At 36.8% G+C, this 22,962-nt stretch overlaps 1 protein-coding gene across 1 annotated transcript in view; it reads right to left on the reverse strand.

The window, feature by feature from the left end:
* Positions 1-3,685: 3,685 nt before the first annotated feature.
* Positions 3,686-22,962, reverse strand: part of RIPK4 (receptor interacting serine/threonine kinase 4) — a 30,113-nt gene continuing 10,836 nt past the window's right edge. Inside the window, exons 2-8 of the mRNA XM_015822587.1 lie at positions 15,678-15,969; positions 10,149-10,297; positions 9,582-9,631; positions 8,709-8,867; positions 7,500-7,597; positions 7,127-7,382; positions 3,686-5,954 (exon numbers count right to left, since the gene is read on the reverse strand). Of these exons, the coding sequence (XP_015678073.1) occupies positions 4,777-5,954; positions 7,127-7,382; positions 7,500-7,597; positions 8,709-8,867; positions 9,582-9,631; positions 10,149-10,297; positions 15,678-15,969 (2,182 nt within the window). The 3' untranslated portion in view covers positions 3,686-4,776. The remainder of the gene's footprint in view (positions 5,955-7,126; positions 7,383-7,499; positions 7,598-8,708; positions 8,868-9,581; positions 9,632-10,148; positions 10,298-15,677; positions 15,970-22,962) is intronic.

Consider the following 22,962-nt stretch of genomic DNA (forward strand, 5'->3'; position numbering starts at 1 on the left):
TTTTTTATCTTACTGAAGAACAGCTGGGTCAATAATAGCTAGCTAGCTAGCTAGCTAGCTAAACAAATAAATAAATAATAAAAGATTTCTTCTAGCTTCATTTCCAACACATTGTATTAAAACACTCAAGCTTTTGTGAACTACTGTTCACTTCATCAAATTCATTAAGAATGAATACAAATATGATAATGACTCAAAAGAAGGACAAAGTAATATCAGAACATCTCAATCTCCCTAATGATTTATTGCAGATCTCAAACTGACAATTTTGGAAAAAAAATGGGACTTTAACAGCACTACTGGTGGAGAGTGAGCCTGAAATCTTTGATGCGAGCACTTTCAGCAGCCTGATGAATCCCCATCCTCCACCTGAATTTCAATCCTGTATTAGTCAAGCCAGTCTGCCTACCTGGTAAAGTGAGCTGCAGATCCCAGAAAGCTTATGCCTTGTAAAAAAAATCTCAGAAGGAAATATTAGTCAGATTCTTTACTGGAAAGAGAAATGAGACAGGGAGGGAAAAGGGAAAGGCAAAACGTGGGCTGAGGAGGTGGTTTAGGGAATCCATGAAATAGATGGGTTAACTGGAGACAGTTTTAGTCTATGAATAAATAATTCATCAATATATAGGCAGGTCTTCTTTAAGGGAAAAACGGTTCTTGTGTAGCCTTTCACATTTCTGGCCTGTTGTGTTTCTCCTAAGAGCAGTGGTTCTCAACCTTTTTAATGCCGCGACCCCCAACCAGTCGTAAGTCGAGGACTAAACCAGTCGTAAGTCGAGGACTAAACCGGTCGTAAGTCAAGGACTAAACTGGTCGTTAAGTTGAGGACTACCCAACCGGTCGTAAGTCGAGGTCTTTCCCTGCCCGGGAGCGCCGCGCATGCGTGGTTCCGCCCCCTGCGCCAGCCGAGGCGTAGCTGGCAAGCGGCAGAGATGGAGCAGGCTGACCACCAGCTGGCCCAGCTCAAGGGAGGTAAGGCACCCGCCGGAAAAGGTGAAAAAAATGGCGGACAGCCTTGCTTGGCGACCCCCGTGAAATGGTCGATCGACCCCAAATGGGGTCGCGACCCATAGGTTGAGAACCGCTGCCTAAGAGGTTTGCTGGTAAGGAAAAATGATGGTCTGTGAGCTCAGTCTTACTTTCCCCCTCTCTTAATCGTAAAATGAACTTAGGCAGGCCAATGAAGACTCAATATTTAAAGCTTGAAGGGATAACTATATTGACAAATATGAAATAAAACAGGTGCCCATGTCTTTGCAGCAATGCTTCTCAACCTCGGCAATTTTAAGACGTGTGGATCTTAACTAACAGAATCATGCTAGCTGGGGAATTCTGGAAGTTGAAATCAACACATGTTAAAAATTGCTGAGGTTGAGAAACACTGGCCTAGAAATAGGGACACTCCCATGACACTGCATCTCTGGCTTTAAAGTATTCCTCTTTAATTTACAAACAGTTCCTTGATACACTGTCAGCCTTTGCAACACACTCTTCCACTGACAGTTTTATTAAAAAGCTATGCTAATGGAGAGCTATTATCTTTGTTCTTACAGGTCTCAAATTGCCTGAATAAGCTTACCGTTTGAACACGCTCGGGATTTTCTGTGGCAATGAAAAAGAATGTTGATTTATTATTAACAACCCTGTAGGCAAATCTCACATTTTTCATTCATAACCCTTCTGTTGCACAATCTGGACTCTGCAAGACAGGTTTACTAGAAAAACCAGACTCATGCAAGGTTGTTTTAAAAACCAAGATACCCTGTTGGAGATGTTGGGGAAGACTATAATATGCAAAGGCTACTCATTCAAAAAGCAAGATAGCAGCCAGTGTTGACAAGTGAGAAAGGGAAACAATTATTAGAGTTCTTTATGTGTTCTTCAAGGCTCTCACCCAGGGAAGAATGAATGGGAAAGATGCTTTCGTTAACATGGCCTATTGCTTTTGCAACAGCTCATTCAAGTTAATACAAGTTCCTTTTTTGACATTTGAAGAAACCACTAAATGATAAGCACTTCCATCGAACTGTATAAAAGAACTTTTCTATTATCCCACTAAGGATATTTCACACTTTTTATGTTACCTGGTTTATATTTTTAAGGGCAATTTTTTTTTCACTGTCTTTCCTAAACATTATATTTAGGAATTGCAACTGGTTCTTTGAGCTACTTATGAGCCACCAACAAAATTATGGGATATATATTTTGCTGCTTTATGAACATATATCTAAACTATGTGCATTATCTCTCAGTTTAATACAAGGGTAGGCAACCTTGGCTCTTTTATGACTCGTGGACTTCAATTCCCAGAATTTATGAGCCAGCCACACTGAGGGGAAAGGAAGAGGTTTCCAAGCTGAGCCATGCTGGCTCAGGAATTCTGGGAGTTGAAGTCCACGAGTCATAAAAGAGTCAAGGTTGCCTACTCCTGGTTTAGTACTATCCTTAATCTATTATTTACACTCTGTTCCATTGATCTTGCAACTAAAAGATTATATTGATCAATTTGGGGGTCCAGTTTGTTCCACCTGATATCGTCCTCTCCCATAATCATGACTTTATTGACATTAGCAATGTATCATAACAACTCAGACTTGGCATCAGTTGAAGCAGCAAGTCTTGCATAACTTGTTTAAGCAATTGGTGACACCATCGACCAGATGAATGAGACAGAGTGCCCAGAAATTTCATTTGTCTTGGAAATTACGTATGTGATGAGAAATTACAGAATAGGTCCTCACATAAGAACTTTCTACATTGGTGTATTTTTCGTAACACAACATTTAGTGTACTGTTGGGAAATTACAAGATGCTTGCCGAGGTTAAGCAGTTGTTGTACTAAAATATGAATAACATGCCTGATATTGTTAAAGATAACCTGGAAAATTTTATTCACGAGAAATTTAATCCTTCATAATTGACAGTGTGGCACCATTCTTTAAACCCAATTTAAATGTTAACACTCTCTCCCCAATCCTATACTAAGCAACAATAAAGGCAAGTATAATCTTTTTTCCAATTATCATTTTATTTAAGAGGATGTTGTAATTCATAGTTTATTATGAACAGTCTCCACACAGTCTGCTGCTTTCTATAGTTAGTATTCTTGAGTAGCTAGGCAAAGATCCAAACTATCACCAGCCTGCTATCTCACTGATGCAAAATATGTTTTGTTAGAAACAGCATTCTCACATTTCAAAATCACTATTCTGTCAGATAACTGAATTCCTTTTAAACCAAACGTGAGAATCCATGTATTGTAGTTATATTGTTTCTACTTGATTTAGAATAACCTTCCTAATCTGATGTCTTCCAGATATATTGACTATGACCAATATCAAGCTTTTATTATGTACATATTGTTCTAGTCTTGGTATAAATGCCCAGTTTGGTTTAAAGATGAGTGGCTATAAAAATGTTTTATATAAAATAAATCATCCCAATTGAACCATTGCCTATACTGGTTAGGGCATAATGAGAACTGTAATCAAACGTATCTGGAGGCACCAATTTTGGAAAATGGTCATTATAGAATGCAATGGGCAGTCATGTCTCATTCTGTAAGATGGGAATATTCCCTGGCAAAATATTTCTGGCAGGGATGTGTCTACGATGTAAGCAAACAAATATAAATTTATAAAACGCAATTGTTCTTTAAATATAAAGCACAACTATTTTCTCAAAAGCCATTTTACAACTTATTTTATTGGTAAAACAGATCACATGTGAACTTCTGAAAATAATGAACATTACAAAAGGTGTATTAAAACATACCCAGACCTAAAAAACCTCCATTTTCTTCTGTAGAAAAAAGAGCATGCAATGTCCTGAATTATATACACAGTATATTTTTATATTAGTCTATTATACATGATAAATCTGTTTTGGAGACATTGCTATACCTGTGGTTCTGTAATTTACAACACTTAAAAAGAAACATATAGATACAATCTATTCTTAAATTTAATGAAATAAAATTTTCATGTGCTTATGCACACTTGTACAAATGTTATTGTACTTGTGCTTTCTTCCATTTAATCACATGCTGAAGGTTGAAATATTATGCATATACACTGTATATATACAGAAGCTGCTACTGCATATTAGAAATGATTTTCTAATTAACACAGGGATGCTCATAGTTGTTATTGTAAGCATTAGCTGACAGTAATGATCATGGAAAAACTGACCATCAGAGAACTAGAAATGTGTAGTTTTGAAATAGGCACTTCTTACTTCTTTTGAATAATAAAACTGGGATTTTAATTTCTATGTGGCTTTAGGACAATTATCCCTGCAGTACTTTTTCAGGAATGCAGACACTTGTATTGATTGTAAATAGTCAAGGAAAAATCAATTTTAAAAAAAACAACATTCCAGAGTGACATTTAAAGATACCTCACCCATTGAATGTAAAGAATGATTGAAATATTAGAAACTGACTTTACACTGAAAAGAATAAGGGATAACCCTCTCTTTTTTTTAATCTCTTCATATCATCTTTCCAGTGAGCCAACACCCATAATGTTGAAGTATGGGGAAAGAACATCATGTCTTCACTAAAGGCTTACTCAGTGCTCCTTTACACGGAAGTATGAGATCGAACCCAGAACCTTATGACTCTTACTCCCTTGTCTGCTCATTTTATTAGACTGAATTGCCACATCAAGAAGTAGCTTCTGCTAAGATGGAAGTCAGACTTATATGTGAAGTTTAAGCAGATACTCATGCTATGGTCATCATTAGCCTGTCCCATATGTATTAGAAAGCAAACACCTATCTCTGGCTGAGCAGTGTGATAATAGTGTTGCTCCCGTTTTGTTTAGCCAACTGCAATGGGGTCTGAAATGCAAAGTTCTGCATATTGATACAGGCACCATGGTTTAACAGAACTTCAGCTGTTTGTGTGTGTCCACCTTTTGCAGCAAGATGCAGAGCCACCAACCCTTCCTCATCTGAATCATTTATATTTTCTAGGTTTGCAAGGACCTCTACCACCTCGTCATGTCCATTTTCAGCAGCAAGATGCAGTGCTGTCCTGTTTAAAGGACCCCTTGCCAGGATATTGGCACCTTCTTCGATCAACAGCTTGGTTGTGGATAAATGGCCATTACGGGCTGCTAGGTGAAGGGCAGTACAGCCTTCTGCTGTTGTTGCTTCTATATTTGCTCCACGGTTAAGAAGCAGCCTGGAAGTGCTAGTGTGGCCAGTTTCAGCAGCTACATGAAGGGCAGTGTGAAAAAACACATTTCTTATATTGACATCTGACTGGAGTTCTACTAGTATTCGAGCAACTCTGTAATGTCCTCTCTGGGCTGCCAAATGAAGAGGGGTCCTTCCATCTACAGTCTGTGCATTCACATGGACTCCAGGCTGCTTGGCCAGAAGCTTCACAATGGGTAAGTGGCCTTGCCATGCAGCGTAATGTAAAGGCACCCAATGATCTTTTCCTCTGACATCAACATAAACCCCTTTTCTCAGAAAGATGCGCACTATAGTCTCTTGACCATGCTGGCAAGCAACATGGATTGGTGCTCTTCCTTCAAAGTCCACTTCATTCAGCAAGGCATTCTTTTCAAGCAACATTCTTGTGATCAGTTCATCCCCATTTTGGCCGGCAAAATGAAGAGCTGTCCACTGGTCCTCATCTTTGGCATTCACATTAATTTTCTTTGTAAGAAGCAGCTCAACAATGCTTTTGTTCTTCTTCTCTACCGCAATATGGAGGGGTGTAGAATTTTTCCTATTCGTCAGATTGGGATTGGCATTGTTCAGTAGTAGCCACTTAACACATTCTTCCTGGCCTGATTCAATAGCCAAATGGAGAAGGCCACCGTTCCCATCCAAAATGAGGTCTACATCTTGAGGCTGAAGAATTTTCATCAGTTTACCAGTGTCTCCAGATGTGATTGCCTCAGTCAGTTTTCTTTTCTGGATATCTGTGGTACCAATGTCTGGAGAAGCAAAAAACAAATTGTTCTATTTCAGTCTGATTTTCACAGAAACACAAAGGGGCCAAGAGTTCCATTAGATAAAATAGGATAGTTTCCCTCCTGATACTTGGGAAATTCTGAACTCTTCCACACACTTTTTTGACCTCTGGGAAAATTTTCCATGTTTTTATCTCACTATTCATACTTTGGTATCTGACTATTAGTATTTATTATTCATTCATTGATCTTTTGGCTTGTTGACTTACATATACTCAAATTAGTTTGCACATGGAAAAAGGCACATGCTCATCCACAGAACTAAAGTTAGTTTAGCTTTTTGACACATTCTTAAATATTTAAGTATAAGTAATATTCTAATATTCAATATTTTTCATTCAGTTGTATCCAATTCTCAGCAACTACTGGGACAAGTCACAACAGTTTTCTTGGCAAGGTTTTTCAGAAGAGGTTTGCCCTTGCTTTCTTCCTAGGGCTTAGAGAAAGTGACTAACCCAAAGTCACCCAGCTGGCTTTGTGCCTAAAGTGGAACTAGAATTCACCATCTCTAGCCTGATGTCTTAACCACTACACCAAAATGGCTCTCAATATTTAATATAGGTAGACATTTAATCAGAGTTATGTGTTCTCCAGTGTTTGGTGCTTCAACTGTCCTTTTATAGACTTAGCTGTAAATTCCATATATTACATTGATCTTGAACATTGCTGTCAAAAACTAAAAAAGGAACCACACGTTGGTATTCCCATATATACAAGTTCAAATATCTCATATATATAAATTAAGTAATTCAGGTAGCAAATTTTAGTAAATACCTCTATTTTCTTAAAAGTATGGAAAGCTAATTCAGAGATGTTTGACTTAAATCAGTATAGCTTCTCCTTGCATAAAAACAGTTTCCCTATAATCCTTTGGCAATTGCAAATGGAATGACATCCAGACAGCCTATTTAGCTAATTAATTGCCACGATCATAGTCCATAACATGCCTGGAAATGCATTTAGGAATTCATACGCAACATGTCATGCAATTCATACAGCTAACTCTCATGCAAAAAAGAAAAGACCAGAGAGTGCTTTGCGCTGCTTCGATCACATCAGTTACCATCTCTTTCTGAACTATTTTGCCCCTACCCCAAACATATACATTTGACTACACCTTGCCCAACAAAACTTACCACTTCCAGAATTCTCTCTCTCAAACGACAGTGACAGGGAACCTCGTGAAGAAAAGGCGGAATCTACAGAGGACACTCCTGACAGTCTCTTGTCACTGGTGGCAAGCCTAGATTCAGAGGCACTGCGACTGAGTTCCTCGGGCTGTTCTGTGTGTGAAATTCCTGAGTCCAGTTGGGACAATAATTCAGAGAGGCTGTAATCCTTAACTGACGCAGGATCAGGTTCTTGTTTTAGCTGGGAAATACTAGACATCTCCTGGAAAATAGGGGGGGTGAGGAAAAGAAACATTTCAAATTAAAATATGAGCTGAGTGAAAGATAAGAGAACATATTAAAATTCACCCAATTTTCCATATATTGCTGTAATGAATACCTTAGGATAGATCTGTGAAGCCTTTGCATCCTCGACTGACATTTCCTTATTCTCATACTCTGGTTTTTCACAGAGCTCTTCTGTTTCAGAAGTAATTTCTAAAAAAAAAAAAAGATACAATTTATTTTCTTCACACTTGCTATAGACCTCCCTTTTCACTAAAGGGATATTTTACAGATAATTCAGATAATGCTTAGTTGTTTTGCCTTGCCTAGTAGCTTGGTTAACTCCTCCAATAAACTAAACTAAACACAAAAGAGTAGCCATTTTCACCAGCTCAATATACACCTTTCCACCATTTTTTTAAAAAATTCCTCTTAACACACAACCATGAAGAACTTCTGCACTATCAATAGAATACAATGTGATCCCAATTGATTCAACTGAAGCAAAATACTGAATGCCAGTTCCACATTTTAAAAAGGTATGTACAGCCATATTTTAATCTGTTCCACAAACTGGGGAACAGGGAAGATTGGTAACTGCAGAAGGGTCAAAGTTGATTTCAACTTTAAACATTTTTAAAAAGAGCTGCCAATGCTTCTGTGGCTCTTGTTCCCGCTCCCCCCCGCCCCCCAAAAAAAGATATTTGCAAGATAACTGCAATGGTAGCTTTCTGTCGTCCCAAGACTAACAACAGAATGAGACTGTTGCCCTGAGCAGCAGATGCTGCATGTTATGGAGGAGGCAATTCAGCAGCTCCCTACTTCTCCTTTTAATTGGAAATTAAGTACGTGAACTGGAGGGTGAGAATCTCACCTGAGGTTTGGTTGCCTATGCAATGGAATCTGAATGCTTTTTAAACATCCAGAACGAATTTGAACCACTGAAGCCAGAATCAAAAATGAGGCTTCTGATATGTTTGCTTTGTGTTGAATATATTGTAGCAAAGCTAATTCAGATTAGAAAGTTCCACCCTAAGCAGCAATTTGGGGAGTTAACTAGATTGGTATACATTTGGGGAGTTAACTAGATTGGTATACATCTGATGCCTAAATCAACTGTTCATGTTTAGACAAGTTCTCCTGTAATCCTCTTCCTGTAATAGGATGTTCCCTGACTATTGCCAGCACAATAATGCATTGTGTATATTTTGTATTCATCATTTTTAACAAGATTTTGGTGGGGCTCCACTGGGGATTAATGCAGGCTTTTACCCTGAAATGACTCATTATTTTACCAAGGAATTTGATTAGAAGCAAAGTTCACCTTTAAACGTTGGCCTCTTGCTAGGGTCATCTTGCCAGCATTTTTGCATCAGTTTGATCAAGTTATTATAGGCACGAGGTCTGGATTTGGAAACAGGTGGCAGTTCTGGGCGATGACCATTAACCACTTTTACCATAATGTGCAGAATGTTATTTTCTTCTACAGATGGAAAGCAGAAAATACATATCAGGTAGATGCTTCCTTCTTAGTGCCAGACAGACATTTTTCCACCACTAAGATTCTTTTTCTTAACATCTAATCCTTCAATATCTAGTAACATGCTATACATGTGACACTATCTATACATGGACTGTTCTGGATAGTTTTCTTACTCTATTTGAACAGGATGAAACAAAAAGATGAACGGTATACATCACTATATTAAAGGAATCAGTGTTGGAGGTGGAGCATGGAAAATACACCCAATGCATTTCCTTTCAATAGCTGTAAATCATAATCCTCAAAGTAGTAACATCTAGAGCTAATACTGGTGACAGAAGTCACTCATTTGACTTTTTTACATGCTATCCCACATTATAAGCAACTCCATATAATTCAACTACTATTTCTTTAGAGACTTCATCCCATATACCTCCATGACTAACATGAATGGCAAATGCAATATTCTTTTTTGGAATTTCTCACATCTGATAGCTCCCCAGATAGCTTTTAAGAGAGAAATGATAGCAGGAAAGCCATCCTCATATGATACGGACAATATTTTAGTAGTTGGGATGGACGAATGCAATCAGTTATTATGGCTGGATATTTTGAAGGGTAACCATATATCAATAAACACATTTTGTCCAGGGAGGAATTCTGTTTGACATAGTCATTTACAGTATGATTCACAAGAAGATATTGCTTGCTTACCTGAAAAAGGCTTCTTCTGTGTCAGAACTCCCCAGATAACAATGGAAAAGCTGCAAAAGACATAATTAATACCTTTATAAAAACCATTAATGCATATAGTATGTTGTGTTTACAGCTACGTCTTGCAATGCTAATTACATCTGATTATCAGATCCGAAATGGCAACACTTGTCAAGATTTCAAGAACATTAAAAATTCTCTTGCAATAGTCTGTATGGTAGTCTTTCAGGTTCAAAGAAGACATGCTGATGTGCAGTTCACTTGTGGAAACAGACAATCCCAGTCTGCAAGTGCAGAGTCTATTACAATGGAGACACTGGAAATTCACTGCTGCAGTAACTGTGGGTCTTATTCTGTGATTCCAGTCACAGTTTTTTATCAGTTTTCAGTAGCACCTGTCTTCAAAGCTGGTGAAGGCTTCATAGCACAGGGCTTGCCACAGATTCAATTATCCCCCAGTCTATCCAGCACAGTTATATTTAAGGCAGCTAGGCTGGGGCTAGCAACTACCAATGAGAAATAGATACAACAAGGAAAGAAAAGAAGAAAAACAGAATAGACACTTACCTATATATATCATGCTTTGTATCAAAGTATCTATTCTTCTCTTTAATTCGTTCTGGTGGCAGATATGCAATAGTGCCACAAAGTCCATCCATGCTGAGATCATGAGAATGAGAAAGCCCATTGCACTTGGCCAATCCAAAGTCTGAAATCTGATAAAAATGAGAGGTTCAATTTTTTTCCAAATATTTCATCTTCCTATTTTGCAGTCCTAGACTACTGTATAAAACTGGAAAGCAAAAATGTGAACCTAACCAACCAAGCAACCAACTAAAGTAGATGACTAATAGCAGAAATAGCCTATTCAAATAATTATCAAACCAATGCTTTCAAAAGAATAAAATTTTGGTTACTTCCTAGTGTGTTCACTTCTTTAATTCTTCTGATAATCATAGGAAATGTTGTAATTCTCATCTTATTACAAGGAAACGTCCTATGAATATATCCCAATATACAAGCATACAGCCCTAACACTAACACAACATGTGTAGAAAGCTGAACTTGTAGAGATACACATGTATTCAAGTCTAAAAACACAGTATGCCCAGTTGTTTATCATCAATGCATTTTTGCCTTCCACATAAGACAAAAAGGCAGAGATACTAATCTCCCATTAAAAATGAAAATATCCCTCCCTCAAGTGAAGAACACTAAAACTTCTGGACTGCTGCTATTCTTAAGTAAAGGAACCCCAAACAGAAATTTCAAGTGAGCTATAATTTCTCAAACAGGGACAAAGGTTGTGTGTGCATTTTATTATGTAAGGTTACATGAATTAATGAGCTCATCAACGCAAGCATGCACGTTTCTGATTTCAAAGTACAATGGTTTTGTGAAAGGCACCTATCATTGCCTTCTGCATTTCATTTTCCACACTTCCAGTTTGTTCCATGTGTATATTGTACATATCTGTTATTCAATGTAGCTTTTCAAGTAGCTGACAAATTAGATTTTAATCCAAAGAGACCATTATACAATTTGTCCTTGTGATGCTAAAAATGCTCTCCCCCCCCTTTATCACAACAAGCACATCTTGTCCAGTACAAGTCCAGCCAAAATTATTTTTTTAAACCCTACAGTTTTTTTGAAAGGAAAAATCAAATGCTGAGATTATTTGGTCTTGAATGCTTTACTCTAGTTTGATTCCCAAGTGCACTCTTCCTCTAAAATTAATGCTGCTTTTCCCTCCAAGCAACAAGCATTTCAAAAATACATGACAGATTTTAACTGGCTGAGTGAATGGTTTGATGAAGAAAAGATCAACTCAGGATGATAAGTTTTGCCTAAATGGCAACGAATATGTTGGTCCAGAAAATAAACAAAAAAGTTTTATTGTAAGGAAAAAAGAAGTTCCCACCCCTCTATAGCCAGCCCAGTGTCAAGGAATTATTTGGTAAAATATGAACAATACTTCTCCAAATTTGTATTTGATTTATTCCCAATACAGAGGATTTTTAAAGGGTGAAAAAGAAACAATTTAGCAGTCTCAAAATAACTGCTGTGAATTGTCCATGCTTCTGTAGCCATTGTGCAGAAGTATTGCCCTTTACATTCTCTATATTCTAAGAATTTGATTACTAAAGCACTCTAAGAATATAATGCCAGCAAATCAATTAATGGTATCTTGTACAATACTATACAGAAGCTTTCCACTTCCTGAGTATATAAAGAAATAAACCCCTTCTTATAAGAATCAACTATAAAGTTAAATATTTAGGATAAAATAATATGCAATAGAAGCCATACCGGGAAAACATGTCCATTCAGAAACCCTGTCAAATTAAATTCAACTGATTTCATATATAGTACAGGTAGTCTTCGACTTAACAGCAGTTCATTTTGTGATCATTCAAAGTTATAATGGCACCGATAAAAGTGACACAATCATTTTTCACACTTATGACCTTTACAGCATCCCCATGGTCACATGATCTAAATTTGTGATGCTTGGTCACTGACTCAAATTTATGATGGATGCAGTGTACCAGGGTCATATGATCACCTTTTGTGCCCTTCTGACAAGCAAACTCAATGGGGAAGCCAGATTCACTTAGCAACCGTTTTACTAACTTAACAAGTGCAGTGATTCACTTAACAACTGTGGCAAGAAAGGTCATAAAATGGAGCAAAATTCACTTCACAATTGTTTCACTTAACAACACAATTTTGGGCTTAATTGTGGTTGTAGGTCAAGTACTACCTGTATATGTATGGACTGCAATCTGAAGGAGATAAAGAGTGAGAGAATTAAAAAACAGAATGTTTTGACAATTACTGATTAAAGACTATTTATTTTGACTTGTAATTTATCATCCCAAAGTTCAGATAGACAATATTATGTATACACTATTGCAAACCACCTACACATGGATTTTTAAAAGTTAGCCAGATGGTGAAGTGCCAATATTAGCTAATGATTAAGTGCTGTTTACAGAGTAAATGGGTTGGGGAACTAAAACACATTTAATTATAAATTGACAACAAGGAAGTAGCAAAAGTGGTGGGAGCAGAAAGGAGGAAAGGAAGAAAGAAAGATATATTCTAACTTCACTGTTTTTGTAAAGAGTTTAGATTATTAAAAAAAACTATGAGAAAAAAAATAGGAAAAAAATCAGGGATATTTAAATTACATTGTGCTTCTGGTTGGGGAAAGAAAAAAAAATGATTTAAAATTATTTTCTTTTTTTCCTGCTTTTGCTAGTCAAGTAGCAAAAAAAAAATCACTTCATCAAAAACACCGTGAAATTTCATTCCTATCAGAACAGAATGCATACCAACCAGTTATAATGATTCATATATTTTGTGAGGCCTGTTGACAAAGTCATTAAGAATCACTGAGCATTTCTGAGTCCACAGTATGAATCTCTATTTTAAAGCACAAGCTTGTAACGTAGGATCTTAAATCACACCCCAAGCTATAGTTGGGTATCCTTATATATCTAGATTCATTGACAAATGAAGCACATGCAGTATTTAGTGTTTTGTAAAATGCTCCCTCACATTAACAAAAAGAGCAATGTTCTAAGACAGAGGTGGGAAACGATGGCTCTTTTATGACTTGTGTACTTCAACTCCCAGAATTCCTGAGTTGAAGTCCACAAGTCATAAAAGGACCATAGTTCCCCATCTCTGTTCTAAGAGCTCTGCAGTTTTAAAATTGGGTGCCTTAAAAAAAAAATTTTAACAGCATATGTAATGTTTGCTCATATATTCCCTGTTAAAATCAAGGGGAATCTCTCTCACACACATACACAGGCAATTTTTAATTAGGCTACAATTGGATAGGGCCAAAAGCAATGATTCAATATTTTGCATTCAACATGAAATATGAGATTTCCAAATTTTACTCAATAGCACAATTCTTTCAAAATGATAGCCTGCTTGAGACCAAAAGATTAATGGAAGAAATATGATGATGCAACTTAGATCATCTACTAGGTACATTATTCATAAACAATGGAAGAAAACCATTGTAAAAAAATCACATAAAACTATATCAGAACAAGAGCATCTGTGTCACCACTAAGCCTTCTGAAAATAACTTTTAAGATTCTTTCTTAATTTATTTAGCTAAGTTATCATAAAAAAGCCTGAGTCAGCTTTCTACAAATGTTACTGAACTACAAATCCCAGCTTCTCTCATTATCTCTGTCACTCAGATAGAGATGATGGAAAATGGACTTCAACCATGCATTAACTGTTCCTTCCCAAGTCAGCCCTTTCTCTCAGTGTGTTGGGGATACCTATCCAATCATAGGAAGTAGTCCGGTAAAAGCAGCACTACACCTCTTATGACATACATATAGCAAATATGACTGTGAACAATTATGGAGACTGTGCCTATCCACGTATTGGATTGCTACAAGAAAAAGAAATCTGAATATCTATTTAGAACCCAAATTCCAGAGCCTGCCTTCAAAAATCATTTCAAAGTAATCTATCTAACGTACTTTAGCAATTCAACTCTTGTGCCTAGAATTCAAGTCGTTCATAACAATGGTAGGAGATAAACTGACTGAAGAAAGATATTGATTGTGATGGATGCAGCAGACTTACAAACTTACTTAAAGAGGAAGTTGTTAACAATTCTAGACATCATCAGCTAGATTGCTGTTGGGAAATACCAGCTACATCTTAATGTTCCTTTATATAGGATTATAATGCAGGAAGTATTGTTTGGCAGATAATAAACTTTGATTAAAAATTAAGCCCTGTTGCTATGACCTCTGTTTATTTAGTTGTCAGATGTAACTATGTAAATGAGAGATAGGGCATAGACTTGGATCCATCTGCTTCCTTTTCTCTTTCAACTTTATTACATTCTTGTAAATGCATACTTCTGATTTTTTACTTGCATTTGTATTCCATTTTGAAATTAGAGTTTTCAGAAGCCCAGGCAGGGCCAGACAAAATGCACACGTGATGAATATAATTTAATAATATAATTTATGAATATAATATAATAATATAATGTATGAATATGCTAAGATCTAGAGGCTATGGGGGTCTGGATGGGGAACAATAGGCATCGACGAAAGTCTTGAGTTGCTGTGGGTGCGGGACTCTTTTCTACGTAGGGCTTTAGCTTTTTTTGGTCCTGGATGGGGTTGCAGTGCCCCACCTGGACCTAGTCCACAATCTGGGGATCCTCCTGGACTCACAACTCCATGTTGTGGGTCAATTGCATCCTTTCTTGGACCGGGAAACCTTTCTCTTAGTCACTCATGCCCTGGTCATCTTCTACATGGATTATTGCAAGATGTTCTACATGGCTACTCTTGAAAAGTTTCCAGAAGCTGCAGCTGGTGCAGATTTGGTGAAATGCGCAGTTATGGGCACCACTAGGACTGCACATGTAATACCTCTGCTGGGTGAACTACTTTGAGTGCTGGTTTGCTTCCAAGTCCAATTTAAGGTGTTGGTTATGACATTTAAAGCCCTTCATGGCATGGGGCCAGATTACTTGAGGAACCATCTCAATGTCCTATGAAACATCTGGCCCTTGAAGGTAAGGTTGGCTCCCACTTTTTTGGTCTTCCAGAAGAACACTAAGAGCTGCCTTAGTGTCAAACTAGCATGGGGATTCAATAGTGGTACACAGTCCTGGGAATGGATGATTTGACAACGCTCTCTCGATTTTTTTTAAATTTGTACATTTTGTAAGGATTTTTATCATCTTTTACTTGTCAGCTGCTCAGAGTCACATACAGTGAGATTTATACTGTATAAATTTGATCAATAAATACAATAAATACATTTTTTAAAAAGGAGTGGTAAGTGAATATACATTTTCTTTGGGATAAATGCTTTCACGAGCAAGGTAAATGACATTCTCTTTTTTCATTCTGATTTCTTTCAATTAATTTGTAAGATAACTGTAGGTGTTCTTAGCCTATTCATCACTTTCTTTAAGTTTGCTACTAAGCTTACAAACAAGTCTTGCATGACAGTTGCAAATTTATGTTAAGTGAATCTTTTCTCTCATCCTGAACCAATTGGTAAAAAATCCCATTGTGAAAGACTTTGACTTACCTTAACATGATAGTGAGCATCAAGCAGGATGTTGGCTGGCTTAAGATCCAGATGAAGTAAAGGTGGGGACATGCAATGAAGGAAGTTCATGCCCACAGCTGTTTCATGGATGATTCGAAAACGTAGTTCCCAGGGAAGTGGTTCAGAGGCCAAGAGCTTCTCCAAAGATCCTGTTTCCATGTATTCCATGACCAACCCTACAGGCTCTTTACAAATGCCATAAACTGGAAGAATGTAACGAAATTTTGCCATTTCCATTTTCTTTGCTTCCTCCAATAGTTCCATACGCTCCCTAGACAGAAAATGTGAAATACATGATTTAGCTTACCAGTGGGGTACTTGACTTTTAGTAGCTTTGATATTCTGAATAAAACATTTTTTTTATTTAATGAAATTTCATTTGCAAAAACTCAGGCGTATTCATTCATGATATTATTTAAAGAGCAGAATATCAAGTTTGGTTGGTAATCCAAATCTAGCTGCATAAATCCATAAATCCATTCACCAATAATACATTCTGCTGAAACATTTGGTCTGTATCTGTGTTTACATTTGGAAGAACTTCTTCCAACTTGAAAAAGAGCAGAAGAAATGTAAGCAAAACGAAGCCTCTCTCAAAGAAGTTCAATATCAATGATTAATTATAGATAATTAAATCAAAATTTGGAGACTACACTTTGGCTGTAAAATAAGTGATCACTTAAAATTAGGTGTACCAAATCTGAGGCTCAAAATCAAGTCCACCATTAAATAGTGGTTGTCTACATTTCTGCAGTGTCCAGATCTGCTAGCTCTATTCAGATATGGCTGAACTGTCTCTTAATTTTCCACACTCTGGATTTCAAGGACTTTTATGTTTTTATCTGACTTTTATTTCAAGGAGCACACAAAGGCAGAAATGGATATCCCATTTTATTCTTACTGCAACCCTATGGAATAATTTATCATGATAAAAGAGCAATATTCAATAAGGTTAGTAAGTAATTTATTGTAGAGATTGGCTAGGAAAATCTCAGCTTCAACCAATTAGAAGCAAAATGCTTGCAATGGTTTCCATATGTCATAATTTGTAAATTATTTCAGAACCTCATGAGGGCAAAGAAAAAAGTAACAGTGAATATAAGTCAATCTGTATTATAATTAATTGTGGAGAGTGAAGTAGAATTCATGTTGTTCACAATCCTTTCTAATCTCATTATCTGTATTTTACCTTCCAGGAATTAATAATCAGCAATTTGCAAAATAAGAAATAGGAATGAAGGGCTTTACAGTGAAAACAATCCAATCATGGTTTCCTAACACGTAACTCTGGAGCGCTGGGTAACACAATTAGCAATCAGCTGCTTACTGTAAGTTACTGTATTTAATTTATGAAAGTAAGAACATAAAATAGACTTGTATGAATGACTGATACAAAAAGATAACATTTCTTTTGAGCAAATTCAACTCCTGATGACTTCATAGACACATCCATGTAGTATTCTTGGGAAGAATACAGAAGTGGTTTCCCATTGCTTTTTCCAGCAGATTTTTTTGATTTCCCAATCTAGCCTGCAGCACTTACAACAGTATAGTTCCTGGTATACAAAACAAAATCAAGCAGAGAATTTGTAACTTTCTTTTTCTGGCACTAATACTAAAAAAATAGTCTTCTCTAATAAAGGGAAGCCAACTCAAAGAGATGAACTTATGAGAAATGTAAAAGCAAATTAATTTCACTTCACCCAGGCAGTATTATTCTCTTTATCAACACAAAGATTCAAGGCAATTTCCTTTGATAAACTACTTCATACTGTCTGGAAGCTTTTGGTGAGAGACTGCTTTGCTTCAATCTTTGTTGAAGTGAAGCATTCCTTTCAAGGTTTGTACTACCCTGGTATACAATAGCAGAAAAACATCCTCACTTCATCTAGCTGAAAGCCTTTAGTTATAGGCACCTGAGCAAGCCAAATAATAAATAAGAAAACAAGGGATAGGATCTTAAAAATAAATATGCAGACTTTTGTATGCAGGGGTCATAATAACCAGTTCTAATAATTCTGGTGGAATTACAGTATACCATGTAAAATAGGGCCATTCAAGAGACAATACTACATCATTCTTGCTATATACAGAATTTGTAGACAAAAAAAATCAATTGGATGGAAAGAATTTCATGGGAAATAAATGAAATCAGCATTAGTCATTCAAATTATGGTACACAGTAATTAACTAACAAGTTCATGTTTCAAAGTAAAATATCTAGTAGAGTGCTGCAGGTTTTTAGTGTTGATTAGTTATATCCTCCTTGATGACTTGATAAACAAGCTTTCTTAAAACTTAGATCCCCATTTTTTTAAAAAAATAAAATTCTCCCACCCTAGTTCTTTAACTGAAGTGTAAGAACAGATGGTGGGTTCTTTTTTTAGTTTTTACAGTGACTGCTTTTTTGCCCCAAGGCAAGTATCCTTTGAGAGAGATACCTTCAAAGAGAAATATTACAGTGCGTTGACATGATGAGAAAGAAGGACGTGTCTCTAAATAAACAGAGGGACAGTCCTTCTGGCACTAATACTTTTAAAAAACTACATTGCTAATTTTCTTTTAATGGAAAATTTGAAATTTCTGATGACAATACTGTGCTGTCTATCGAAGAATCCCTCCCCTGACCTGTATGCACTTGACAGCTTTCTTCCAACATAGGATTCTCAGGACTCAATGCTTTTTCCCATGTAAACCACTGAGGAAGATCATCCATCAGTTCAAAGTAAAGTATAATCAGAATGCTGATACAGATAGTCCTCGGGTTATGACCACAACTGAGCCCAAAATTTATGTTGCTAAGTGAAACATTTGTTAAGGGAGTTTTGCCCCTTTTTACAACCTTTCTTGCCACAATTGTTAAGTGAATCACTGAAATTGTTAAGTTAGTAACCCAGTTGTTAAGTGAAACTGGCTTTCCCGTTGACTTTGCTTGTCAGAAGGTCGCAAAAGTTGAACACATAACTCAGGACCCTGCAATCGTCATAAATATGAACCAGTTGGCAAGTCTCTGAATTTTGATCACGTGACCATGTGGATGCTGAATCAGTCGTAAGTGTGAAAAATGGTCGTAAGTCACTTTTTTCAATGCTATTGTAACTCTGAATGGTCACAATGAACTGTTGCAAGTCAAGGACTACCTGTACTCAGTTACATATTGCCACCCTGGGCTGGGCTGAAGATGCTATAGAACAGCGGTTCTCAACCTATGGGTCGCGACCCCATTTGGGGTCGATCGACCATTTCACGGGGGTCGCCAAGCAAGGCTGCCCGCCATTTTTTTTGTCTGCCATTTTTCCCCCTTTTCCGGCGGGTGCCTTACCTCCCTTGGGCTGGGCCAGCTGGTGGTCGGCCTGCTCCGTCTCTGCCGCTTGCCAGCTACGCCTCGGCCGGCGCAGGGGGCGGAACCACGCATGCGTGGCGCTCCAGGGCAGGGAAAGCCCTCGACTTACGATCAGTTGGGTAGTCCTCGACTTACGACCGGTTTAGTCCTCGACTTACGACCGGTTTAGTTCTTGACTTACGACCGGTTTAGTCCTCGACTTACGACCGGTTTAGTCCTTGACTTACGACCAGTTGGGGGTCGCGGCATTAAAAAGGTTGAGAACCACTGCTATAGAAGTCCTGAAGTGATATCTGGAGGCTGTGAAGACTGGATGAAGTGAAGTGAAACAAGCCCAGAGTAAATCCTACAAGTCTGGAGATATTTCCATTCATAAGCAACAGGGCAATGCAATGATGCAATGACATCATTCCTGTTAGTTGCTCACAGTGGGCTCTTGCTGCCCCTGAAGGAATTGGTCAGTACTTCAGCATCCTCTCATATTCTTGGCTCCTACTATGGTAAAACATCAGGTAGAAACTGTGGTCAAAGGAGGTATCATGTACCGTTGGCTGGTGCACTAGTTACAACTCTACTGGGACCAATGTTTGACCAATATTTGAGTGGCTGTCACAGAGAAGGTCAACCTTTTCTCCAAACCACCTAAGGGCAGGACAAGGAGCAATGAGTGGAAGATTATTAAAGAGAGATCTAACCTAGAATTAAGGAGAAATACCCTGACTGTGAGAAAAATCCAATGGAGCAGCTTGCCTCCAGAAGTTGTGGGTACTCCATCACTGGAGGTTTTCAAGAAGAGACTGGACAGCTGTTTGTCCAAAATGGTATAGAGCTCCTGCTTGAGCAGATAATTGGACTAGAAGATCTCTAAGGTCTCCTTTCCAACCCTATTATTCTATGTTCTATGTTCTTAACTCACATTTCATCACCATTCAGTTGAGCAACTGTACAGCTTATGCAAACGATGACAGCCAGCTTAGTGGCAGAAGTACTCTGCCAGCATAATTTATTTTTATTTTATTTATTAAATTTGTTTGCTGCCCATCTCGCTGTGAGTTGACTCTGAGTGGTTAACAACACTAAAGGCAATAAACCGTGTGTGTGTGTGTATGTGTTTAATCTCTGAACAAGCTATTAAAAAAATATTAAATGATACTCTGAATTAAATATCTATTTAATTAACCCTGAATTTAGATATCTATTTAAACAATTTCCATTGAAAGAGGCCAATTTATCCATGAACACTTCATTTTTATAATACAAAAGTCTATTTAAAGTGGAAACATTATTACCATTTTTTAATATTTGTCTATTTGGCAGGAATGGACAGTGGCCAAATTTCAAACAAAATCTTTCTACTCTGTGCTTTAATTTCTCTTCTATGCTCTAATAATAAACACAAATTCCTCTGTACAATTATTTTACGACACTACTTAATCCAGGTTATCATTTGTTCAATTAGTGAAACATTATAAAAAGTAAAAAAAACACTATAAAAATAGCAGATTCTATATATATATAAAACCACTTTCTGCTCTCTTAAAAAAGGAATAAAGTCAGAATTATAAATGTGGATATGATGGCTTCTTGTGGGGGAGGAAAAGAAAGACTGTTTTCTGATTTAGAAACTTTTATTTTAAACTTGATTTTCCATTATGAGGCTATTAAAATAAATGATCTATGACAGATAATGCAAAATCCTCCATCAATGTCAGTTATTAATTTAGTCAAGCCCAGAAGATACTGTAATACCATACTGTATTCCAGCAGATTCCAGGAAGTAATTAAGGATTCGTGTTGACTAGTCTAAGCATTTATGATGGAGCAATTGTACTGTACATTAACGCCTCTCAGATCACTAATAATCTAATGTTATTATGAAATAATTCAGATCTCACCCAGACAGTGGGCAATGCATGAAAGAGCCCCATGCTATCCTCTTCTTGCCTTTCAGCTACAAAATAAAGGGCTGATCTGTAATTTAAACTTTAGTACATTATAATAATCACCAGCACAAAATTCCTCTCAGCTTGTTATCAGATTTCACAGAGACGGATTTCTAATATAATGTTGTAGTTCAGTGATATGGCCATAGGCTTTCTGTAATAGTCCTTAACATGCTGAATGTCTCTCATGAACACCAAAATGTAGGTTAGCAAGCCATCAGTTCAATTTCTTTTCAAAGAGATTACTGTTTTGCAATCTTTTATTTCAAGAACATTCACTGTCTACTTGCTGGAATGTCATGTTGCAAGGTGATAATTGGTAAGCAGGTAGGTCTGATTCACAAATAGCACTGAATTACAATATGATCAAGTTTGGTTTAGTATGAAATGCAAATCCACCCTAAAAAAAAGGAAATACATTTTTTTTACAAATCACGATTCGGAAACATGGGTTGCTATTCATTAAACACCGCTTTGCCTGAATCCTGCATCTATTTTATTTAATCCTGGTTTATTTTTATGTTTTGCCCAGTTTGTTTCTGGGTACTGGCGGAAAAAAAATGGTAAAAACCAGTACTGATTGAATAAACTATAATTACTTTCCTCATTTGAAAAACTCTAGTCTGTTATTGGTTTATTCAATAAACCATGGCAAAAACAAATCATGGCTTTTGGAGGAGACTTTATACATATTTTATACACAGACAAGCTCTGAGAGTATTCAGCCAGATATTTCTCTACTTTTCATGTAGCCAAAAGGAGTTTTAAAACTTATGCTTCAAATTTAAATATAGCTTACTGTGATGTTGAACTTGAATAATCATTTATCTTAATTGGGTAAAATAAGCCACTTTTAAAGCATATTTTATTAAGCTGATTTACTCCTATTAATCACAACCAATCATTTTTAAGATTCTGGTGCCATTTTTCACAATGTTAAAAGTGCTTTTTAAATTAAAAAGATAAATATTAAAGATGTAGAAAAATTAGATTCAGGTTTCTTATGAGAATGCATGATGCTGTGAGAGTTGGCTAAACTATGAAAACCACACACTGCAATCACAGATGCATTATCAACCTAGATAGTAGCATTTCATTTATTTAAGATTAGAAGCAAGCATGAGTTTTGTTCTTCAAAATATGCATAACATCAGACAAATAAAATTGCTAAGTGGAAAATTGCCATAGCTTCACAGAATCTCACTGTGCAAAATCAAACTTTGGTGTGAAGAGAGGACAAGGGCTATTTTGGATTTCATGGTTGCTTGATCACTATGATCACCACAGGTACCAAGCATCTGCAAGAGCCAGTTTCTTCAGAGTTTGACATTGGAGAGAGATAATGTTTGGATTAAATGCACTGGAGGTATTTTTGAATAGGTCCCATTGCTCTAGAATTCTAATATCTGGCTTCTCTTGGTAAATTGACATGCCATACTTAAATGCCACTACCTGTTTTCAGCTGCAGAAGTTCAAACACCAAAAAGATATATCTTAAAAAATATGGACATTACCAGAACTGAGATTCAGAAGCTAGCTATGCACTACCTTGTCAGAAAAACTTTAATCTTCAAAATAGTTATTTGAAAGTTAGCTTTTAATAAAGACAAATCAAACTGCCTAAAAGAATCTGCTGTTTATCCATGTTATCCTAGAGAGAGAAAATTACCTTTTTTAGATCATGGTTCACCCCTATTTAGCATCTGTTCAATTAGGAATTGTCTAATTATTCCTTGCATTCTTCCTCTACTATTAAAAACAAACACCCCCCTAATAAATAATGGCCCCATAGTTATTTTCATTTCATAGATTACTCAGATGAAAGCCAAAGTACTGTAAAATATTTTCCAAATATTTGGAGTTAGGATTACTCAGGCCCACATACAATACTGCATTCATGATCTGATTAAAACTATAATGTGTTTATTTTCTGGTATATGTAGTGAGTGAAAGGAGACTGTGAACACATTGATTTCTT

This window comes from Protobothrops mucrosquamatus, unplaced genomic scaffold, assembly GCF_001527695.2.
Source record: "Protobothrops mucrosquamatus isolate PMUCROS unplaced genomic scaffold, P.Mucros_1.0 scaffold1613, whole genome shotgun sequence".
NCBI lineage: Eukaryota > Metazoa > Chordata > Lepidosauria > Squamata > Viperidae > Protobothrops > Protobothrops mucrosquamatus.